The sequence below is a fragment of the Phyllobates terribilis genome, unplaced genomic scaffold (assembly GCF_046119375.1).
Source record: "Phyllobates terribilis strain yellow unplaced genomic scaffold, ASM4611937v1 Scaffold_5__5_contigs__length_657084704, whole genome shotgun sequence".
NCBI lineage: Eukaryota > Metazoa > Chordata > Amphibia > Anura > Dendrobatidae > Phyllobates > Phyllobates terribilis.
Window position 1 is genome coordinate 368,159,219 of NW_027362765.1, and position 9,733 is coordinate 368,168,951.

At 49.0% G+C, this 9,733-nt stretch overlaps 1 protein-coding gene across 1 annotated transcript; it reads right to left on the reverse strand.

Moving 5' to 3' along the window:
• Positions 1 to 214: 214 nt before the first annotated feature.
• Positions 215 to 969, reverse strand: LOC141271568 (uncharacterized). Its single transcript, XM_073681617.1, has 2 exons — positions 593 to 969; positions 215 to 512 (listed from the first exon to the last, which is right to left on the reverse strand). The coding sequence occupies exons 1-2, from the start codon at positions 967 to 969 to the stop codon at positions 215 to 217; spliced, it is 675 nt and encodes a 224-aa protein (XP_073537718.1).
• Between the last annotated feature and the right edge of the window lie 8,764 nt (positions 970 to 9,733).

The following is a 9,733-nucleotide window of genomic DNA, read 5'->3' on the forward strand; positions in this document are numbered from 1 at the left end:
CCCTCTGTGACCCCCTGTGGTGCGTGCTCTGCTCCAGCCATGTCTGATTGGTGCAATCAGTGTCACCAATCAGATGGCTGGGGCACAACATGCACCACAGGGGGTCACAGAGGGGTGACACCTCCCTGTGACCGCCTGGTCACCTGTATTCAGGTACTCTGATTGGAGCGATCGATGTCATCAATGATTGCTCCAATCAGATTACCTCCACCTGTCACCACCCCATCATCACCCTGTGACCGCCCTGCAGACCCTCACATTTGGTGAGGATTTCTACAGAGCGATCACATCTGATGTGTCTGTTCTGGGCCTTGTAGTGCCACAGAATATTCTCACTGTTCCAGTCGCTGCTGCTGCTGCCGCTGCTCCTGGATCTTCTGTTCCTGCGTCCTGGATCTTCTGTTCCTGCGTCCTGGATCTTCTGTTCCTGCGTCCTGGATCTTCTGTTCCTGCGTCCTGGATCTTCTGCTCCTGACCTGCTGTGATTCCTGCTCCAGAGCCTGCTGCTGATCCTGCAGAGAAGACTTTGGTAAGTCTGTTCTCCCCTCATCCACCCCAATCCCCCCTCCCCCCTCTTTTTACCCCCCCTTACCTTTTTTTTCTGCGTCCTGCAGCGGTCTCCAGCTCTGGTCCGAGTCTCCAGCTCCACTCCCGGTCACCAGCGCCGGGCTCCTGGTCACCAGCGCCGGGCTCCTGGTCACCAGCGCCGGGCTCCTGGTCACCAGCGCCGGGCTCCTGGTCTCCTGCACCGGGCTCCTGGTCTCCTGCTCCGGGCTCCTGGTCTCCTGCTCCGGGCTCCTGGTCTCCTGCTCCGGGCTCCTGCACCGGGCTCCTGGTCTCCTGCACCGGGCTCCTGGTCTCCTGCTCCGGGTTCCTGGTCTCCTGCTCCGGGCTCCCGGGCTCCTGCTCTGGGTCTTCTGTTCCAGTCCTGCTGACCCTTTGGTAAGTCCATCTCTGATCTCCCCTCATCCACCCCAATCCCCCTCTTCCCACTCTCCTGTCTTTTTACCCCTCTTCCCACTCCCCTGTCTTTTTACCCTCCTTCCCATCCCAATCCGCCTCACCCCAGTGTCCCTGTTAATTCTTTTGCTTCTGATCTCCAGCTCCAGTACCAGTCTCCTGCTCCGTGCTCCTGGTCTCCTGCACCGGGCTCCTGGTCTCCTGCACCGGGCTCCTGGTCTCCTGCACCGGGCTCCTGGTCTCCTGCACCGGGCTCCTGGTCTCCTGCTCCGGGCTCCTGGTCTCCTGCTCCGGGCTCCTGGTCTCCTGTTCCGGGCTCCTGGTCTCCTGCTCCGGGTTCCTGGTCTCCTGCTCTGGGTCTTCTGTTCCAGTCCTGCTGACCCTTTGGTAAGTCCATCTCTGATCTCCCCTCATCCACCCCAATCCCCCTCTTCCCCCTCTTCCCACTCCCCTGTCTTTTAACCCCCCTTCCCACCCCAGTGTCCCTGTTAATTCTTTTGCTTCTGATCTCCAGCTCCAGCACCGGGCTCCTGGTCTCCTGCACCGGGCTCCTGGTCTCCTGCACCGGGCTCCTGGTCTCCTGCACCGGGCTCCTGGTCTCCTGCACCGGGCTCCTGGTCTCCTGCTCCGGGTTCCTGGTCTCCTGCACCGGGCTCCTGGTCTCCTGCACCGGGCTCCTGGTCTCCTGCACCGGGCTCCTGGTCTCCTGCACCGGGCTCCTGGTCTCCTGCTCCGGGTTCCTGGTCTCCTGCTCCAGGCTCCCGGGCTCCTGCTCTGGGTCTTCTGTTCCAGTCCTGCTGACCCTTTGGTAAGTCCATCTCTGATCTCCCCTCATCCACCCCAATCCCCCTCTTCCCACTCTCCTGTCTTTTTACCCCTCTTCCCACTCCCCTGTCTTTTTACCCTCCTTCCCATCCCAATCCGCCTCACCCCAGTGTCCCTGTTAATTCTTTTGCTTCTGATCTCCAGCTCCAGTACCAGTCTCCTGCTCCGTGCTCCTGGTCTCCTGCTCCGGGCTCCCGTCTTCCTGCTCCGGGCCACCGGTCTCCTGCTCCGGGCTCCCGGTCACCAGCGCCGGTCTCCTGCTCCGGGCTCCCGGTCTCCTGCTCCGGGCCCCCGGTCTCCTGCTCCGGGCTCCCGGTCTCCTGCTCCGGGCTCCCGGTCTCCTGCTCCGGGCTCCCGGTCACCAGCGCCGGTCTCCTGCTCCGGGCCCCCGGTCTCCTGCTCCGGGCTCCCGGTCACCAGCGCCGGGCTCCTGCTACGGGCTCCCGGTCCTGAAAGAACAGAGAGGACTTTGGTAAGTAATCTGATCTCCCCTCATCCAACCTAATTCCCCTCTTCCCACTCCCCACACATTTGTGCGCACATCCAGCAGCCGCCGAGTATTGATCGGTGGCATAGTTCACCAATCCACACTCGTGCTCGCTGTTTGCACCACATACAGTATTTCCTTTTTCCACACACTCTAAATAAAGTACTGACACACACACACTCTCAAAGAATTGACACACACGCAGCACATACATAACAAACAATGTCCAGCTCATCCCAAACTCATTATTCAGCGGAGGAGGCATACGCTATTCTTGCCTCCGACACTGACAGTGAGGGTGAGGATCCCACATTTCTTTGTTTTTCCGACTCCTCGTCGTCTTCCTCCTTCTCTTCTTCCTCCTCTTCCTCAGGTTCTGCTGGCCCGCCCCGCCGTCGTCGCAGGAGAGATGTTCCAGCGCCCCCCACTACTGAGCCTATATGGACTTCGCCCCCTGAAAATTATGAGCCGCTGATTCCTGATTTCGTAGCGGAATCAGGAATCAAGTTTGACACCACCGGCCTCACAGAAATAGACTTTTTCAAAGTCTTTTTCTCTGAGGATTTTATAAACCTCATGGTGGGCCAAACTAATTTATACGCTCATCAATTTTTAGAACAAAACCCCTCTTCATCATTTTCTAACTGGTCTCCTGTAGACGCAGTAGAAATGATGAAGTTTTGGGGCCTGGTCCTTCTTATGGGGATCTTGAAGAAGCCCGAGCTTCGGCAATACTGGAGTGTTGACGTTTTGTATAACACTCCAGTGTTCCGAATGGTCATGCCCCGGACACGTTTTCAGGCCATCTACAAGTTCTTGCATTACCAAGATAATGCAAGGTGTCCTGCACGCGATGACCCGAACTTTGATCGTCTTTTCAAAGTTCGGCCGGTCATCGAACACTTCAACAACAAGTTTGGTGAAGTGTACGTGCCCCAAAGGGACATTTGTGTGGATGAGTCCTTAATTTCTTTTAAGGGGCGGCTTGGATTCCGGCAGTACCTGCCCAGTAAGAGGGCAAGGTACGGGATCAAGCTGTATAAACTTTGTGAGAGTACCTCAGGATACACTCACAAGTTTAGAGTTTATGAAGGGAAGGACTCCCGGATTGAACCCCCTGAATGCCCCCCTGTTCTGGGAGTGAGTGGGAAAATTGTGTGGGACTTGGTGCACCCACTGCTTGATAAAGGTTATCACCTCTACGTGGATAACTTTTATACAAGTATCCCGCTCTTCCAGTCCCTCTCTGCGCGACGTACCGCAGCCTGCGGTACTGTCTGCAAAATTCAGAAAGGCCTCCCAAAGACGCTAATTGGGCAGCTGCTCAAGAGGGGTGAGAGCAGAGCCCAATGTAGCGACCACCTGTTGATGGTCAAGTACAAGGACAAAAGGGATGTCCTTTTCTTGACCACCATACATGGTGATGGCAGCACACTCAGCACTGTACGAGGTTCCACTACACAGGTCGTCAAACCAGACTGTGTAGTGGGGTACAACAAGTACATGGGGGGAGTTGATCTCTCTGATCAAGTCCTCCAGCCATACAGTGCTTTGAGAAAGTCCAGAGTGTGGTACAAGAAGCTGGCCGTGCACATTGTACAGATGGCAATGCACAATGCTTTCCTTCTGTCACAATGTGCAGGCCAGACTTCTGCGTCGTACCTTCAGTTTCAGGAAACAGTTATCAAGGCCCTGATATTTGGCAGCGGTGACAGAGAGGGCCCCAGTACTTCTGGAATTGAAGGACCAAGGATTGTACCAGGCCAGCATTTCCCAGGGCAGATCCCTCACAGCGGAAAAAAAGGAAAGTCACAAAAGAGGTGCCGAGTGTGTTATAAAAGTGGAATACGCAAGGACACCATTTATCAATGTGACACCTGCCCTGACAAACCTGGCCTGTGTATGAAAGACTGCTTCAAAAGGTACCATACTTCGATGGACTATTGAATTAATTTCTGAAGTATAACAACCTGACGAACACTTCACAGCTGACGTAGTGTTCGTCAGGTTGTCATACATCAGTTGTGTAGTGTTCGTCAGATTGTCCTACACAACTGATGTATAACATTACATTACAAAATTCAAAAATCAACTAACACTACCAAAAAGGGGGCACTTGTTAGGCATTTCACTGTTTAGGCACATCAAGGGCTCTGAGAACATGACATGACGCCCGCAGACCATTCCATCAAAGTCTGCGTTCAAAAGCGTCACTCCTTCCCTTCCGAGCCCTTACATGCGCCCAAACAGTAGTTTTTTTCCAACACATGGGGTATATGAGTACTCAGGAGAAATTGCACAACAACTTATGGGGTGCAATTTCTCCTAGTACCCTTGTGAAAATATTTTTTTTTGCATTTTTGTGGAAAAAATGTTTTTTTTTTATTTTCACAAGTCAACATTATGATTTTCTGAGAGGCACCTGGGGGTTCAATGGGCTCACCACACATCTATATAAGTTCCCTGGGGGGTCTAGTTTCCAAAATGGGGTCACTTGTGGGGGAGCTCCAATGTTTAGACACACAGGGGCTCTCGAAACGCAACATGGTGTCCGCTAACAAATTGGAACCATGTCGCGTTTGGAGAGATCCTGTGTGTCTAAACATTGGAGCTCCCCCACAAGTGACCCCATTTTGGAAACTAGACCCCCCAAGGCACCTTTCTAGATGCATAGTGAGCACTTGGAACCCCCAGGTGCTTCACAAATTGATCCATAACAATGAAAAAGTGTTTTTTTTTCACTTATTCAATTTTACGAATCAATTTGTGAAGCACCTGGGGGTTCCAAGTGCTCATTATGCATCTAGATAGGTGCCTTGGGGGGTCTAGTTTCCAAAATGGGGTCACTTGTGTGGGAGCTCCAATGTTTGGGCACACAGGGACTCTTCAAATGCAACATGGTATTCGCTAACAAATTGTCGGCTCAAATTGTTAGCGGATACCATGTTGCATTTGAAGAGTCCCTGTGTGCCCAAACATTGGAGCTCCCCCACAAGTGACCCCATTTTGGAAACTAGACCCCCCAAGGCACCTATCTAGATGCATAATGAGCACTTGGAACCCCCAGGTGCTTCACAAATTGATTCGTAAAATTGAATAAGTGAAAAAAAAACACTTTTTCATTGTTATGGATCAATTTGTGAAGCACCTGGGGGTTCCAAGTGCTCACTATGCATCTAGAAAGGTGCCTTGGGGGGTCTAGTTTCCAAAATGGGGTCACTTGTGGGGGAGCTCCAATGTTTGGGCACACAGGGACTCTCTAAATGCAACATGGTGTCCTCTAACAAATTTAACGGAAAATCGGCTCAAATTGTTAGCGACACCATGTTGCGTTTGGAGAGCCGCTGTGTGCCCAAACATTGGAGCTCCCCCACAAGTGACCCCATTTTGGAAACTAGACCCCCCAAGGCACCTATCTAGATGCATTGTGAGCACTTGGAACCCTCAGATGCTTCACAAATTGATTCATAAAAATGAAAAAGTGTTTTTTTTTTCACTTTTTCATTGTTACGAATCAATTTGTGAAGCACCTGGGGGTTCAAAGTGCTCACTATGCATCTAGATAGGTGCCTTGGGGGTCTAGTTTCCAAAATGGGGTCACTTGTGGGGGAGCTCCAATGTTTGGGCACACAGCGGCTCTCCAAACGCAACATGGTGTCGCTAACAATTTGAGCCAATTTTGCGTTAAATTTGTTAGCGGACACCATGTTGCATTTAGAGAGCCGCTGTGTGCCCAAATATTGGAGCTCCCCCACAAGTGACCCCATTTTGGAAACTAGACCACCCAAGGCACCTATCTAGATGCATAGTGAGCACTTGGAACCCTCAGGTGCTTCACAAATTGATTCATAAAAATGAAAAAGTGTTTTTTTTTTCACTTTTTCATTGTTACGAATCAATTTGTGAAGCACCTGGGGGTTCCAAGTGCTCACTATGCATCTAGATAGGTGCCTTGGGGGGTCTAGTTTCCAAAATGGGGTCACTTGTGGGGGAGCTCCAATGTTTGGGCACACAGCGGCTCTCCAAACGCAACATGGTGTCGCTAACAATTTGAGCCAATTTTGCGTTAAATTTGTTAGCGGACACCATGTTGCATTTAGAGAGCCGCTGTGTGCCCAAATATTGGAGCTCCCCCACAAGTGACCCCATTTTGGAAACTAGACCACCCAAGGCACCTATCTAGATGCATAGTGAGCACTTGGAACCCTCAGGTGCTTCACAAATTGATTCATAAAAATGAAAAAGTGTTTTTTTTTTCACTTTTTCATTGTTACGAATCAATTTGTGAAGCACCTGGGGGTTCCAAGTGCTCACTATGCATCTAGATAGGTGCCTTGGGGGGTCTAGTTTCCAAAATGGGGTGACTTGTGGGGGAGCTCCAATGTTTGGGCACACAGGGACTCTCTAAATGCAACATGGTGTCCTCTAACAAATTTAACGGAAAATCGGCTCAAATTGTTAGCGACACCATGTTGCGTTTGGAGAGCCGCTGTGTGCCCAAACATTGGAGCTCCCCCACAAGTGACCCCATTTTGGAAACTAGACCCCCCAAGGCACCTATCTAGATGCATTGTGAGCACTTGGAACCCTCAGATGCTTCACAAATTGATTCATAAAAATGAAAAAGTGTTTTTTTTTTCACTTTTTCATTGTTACGAATCAATTTGTGAAGCACCTGGGGGTTCAAAGTGCTCACTATGCATCTAGATAGGTGCCTTGGGGGGTCTAGTTTCCAAAATGGGGTCACTTGTGGGGGAGCTCCAATGTTTGGGCACACAGCGGCTCTCCAAACGCAACATGGTGTCGCTAACAATTTGAGCCAATTTTGCGTTAAATTTGTTAGCGGACACCATGTTGCATTTAGAGAGCCGCTGTGTGCCCAAATATTGGAGCTCCCCCACAAGTGACCCCATTTTGGAAACTAGACCACCCAAGGCACCTATCTAGATGCATAGTGAGCACTTGGAACCCTCAGGTGCTTCACAAATTGATTCATAAAAATGAAAAAGTGTTTTTTTTTTCACTTTTTCATTGTTACGAATCAATTTGTGAAGCACCTGGGGGTTCCAAGTGCTCACTATGCATCTAGATAGGTGCCTTGGGGGGTCTAGTTTCCAAAATGGGGTCACTTGTGGGGGAGCTCCAATGTTTGGGCACACAGCGGCTCTCCAAACGCAACATGGTGTCGCTAACAATTTGAGCCAATTTTGCGTTAAATTTGTTAGCGGACACCATGTTGCATTTAGAGAGCCGCTGTGTGCCCAAATATTGGAGCTCCCCCACAAGTGACCCCATTTTGGAAACTAGACCACCCAAGGCACCTATCTAGATGCATAGTGAGCACTTGGAACCCTCAGGTGCTTCACAAATTGATTCATAAAAATGAAAAAGTGTTTTTTTTTTCACTTTTTCATTGTTACGAATCAATTTGTGAAGCACCTGGGGGTTCCAAGTGCTCACTATGCATCTAGAAAGGTGCCTTGGGGGGTCTAGTTTCCAAAATGGGGTCACTTGTGGGGGAGCTCCAATATTTGGGCACACAGCGGCTCTCTAAATGCAACATGGTGTCCGCTAACAAATTTAACGCAAAATTGGCTCAAATTGTTAGCGACACCATGTTGCGTTTGGAGAGCCGCTGTGTGCCCAAACATTGGAGCTCCCCCACAAGTGACCCCATTTTGGAAACTAGACCACCCAAGGCACCTATATAGATGCATAGTGAGCACTTGGAACCCTCAGGTGCTTCACAAATTGATTCATAAAAATGAAAAAGTGTTTTTTTTTTCACTTTTTCATTGTTACGAATCAATTTGTGAAGCACCTGGGGGTTCCAAGTGCTCACTATGCATCTAGATAGGTGCCTTGGGGGGTCTAGTTTCCAAAATGGGGTCACTTGTGGGGGAGCTCCAATGTTTGGGCACACAGCGGCTCTCCAAACGCAACATGGTGTCGCTAACAATTTGAGCCAATTTTGCGTTAAATTTGTTAGCGGACACCATGTTGCATTTAGAGAGCTGCTGTGTGCCCAAATATTGGAGCTCCCCCACAAGTGACCCCATTTTGGAAACTAGACCACCCAAGGCACCTATCTAGATGCATAGTGAGCACTTGGAACCCTCAGGTGCTTCACAAATTGATTCATAAAAATGAAAAAGTGTTTTTTTTTTCACTTTTTCATTGTTACGAATCAATTTGTGAAGCACCTGGGGGTTCCAAGTGCTCACTATGCATCTAGATAGGTGCCTTGGGGGGTCTAGTTTCCAAAATGGGGTCACTTGTGGGGGAGCTCCAATGTTTGGGCACACAGGGACTCTCTAAATGCAACATGGTGTCCTCTAACAAATTTAACGGAAAATCGGCTCAAATTGTTAGCGACACCATGTTGCGTTTGGAGAGCCGCTGTGTGCCCAAACATTGGAGCTCCCCCACAAGTGACCCCATTTTGGAAACTAGACCCCCCAAGGCACCTATCTAGATGCATTGTGAGCACTTGGAACCCTCAGGTGCTTCACAAATTGATTTATAAAAATGAAAAAGTGTTTTTTTTTTCACTTTTTCATTGTTACGAATCAATTTGTGAAGCACCTGGGGGTTCCAAGTGCTCACTATGCATCTAGAAAGGTGCCTTGGGGGGTCTAGTTTCCAAAATGGGGTCACTTGTGGGGGAGCTCCAAAGTTTGGGCACACATGGGCTCTCCAAACACAACATGGCGTCCGCTAATTATTCAAGCAAATTTTACAATCAAAAAGTCAAATGGCGCTCCTTCCCTTCCGAGCCCTGCCGTGCGCCCAAACAGTGTTTTTTCCCCAAATATTGGGTATCTGCGTGCCCAGGGGAAATTGCACAACAAATTTTGGGGTCCATTTTTTCTTGTTACCCCTGTGAAAATAAAAAAAATTGGGTCTAAAGTAACATTTTTGTGAAAAAAGTTAAATGTTCATTTTTTTCTTCCACATTCCAAAAATTCCTGTGAAGCACCTGAAGGGTTAATAAAGTTCTTGAATGTGGTTTTGAGCACCTTGAGGGGTGCAGTTTTTAGAATGGTGTCACTTTCGGGTATTTTCTGTCATAAAGACCTCTCAAAGTGACTTCAAATATGATATGGTCCCTAAAAAAATGTTTTTGTAAATTTTGTTGGAAAAATGAGAAATCGCTGGTCAACTTTTAACCCTTATAGCTCCCTAACAAAAGAAAATTTTGGTTCCAAAATTGTGCTGATGTAAAGTAGACATGTGGGAAATGTTATTTATTAACTCTTTTGTGTGACATATCGCTCTGATTTCAGGGCTCAAAAATTCAAATTTTGAAAATTGCAAAATTTTCAAAATTTTCGCCAAATTTCCGTTTTTTTCACAAATAAACGCAAGTGATATCGAAGAAATTTTTCCACAATCATGAAGTACAATATGTCACGAAAAAACAATCTCAGAATCAGGGGGATCCGTTGAAGCGTTCCAGAG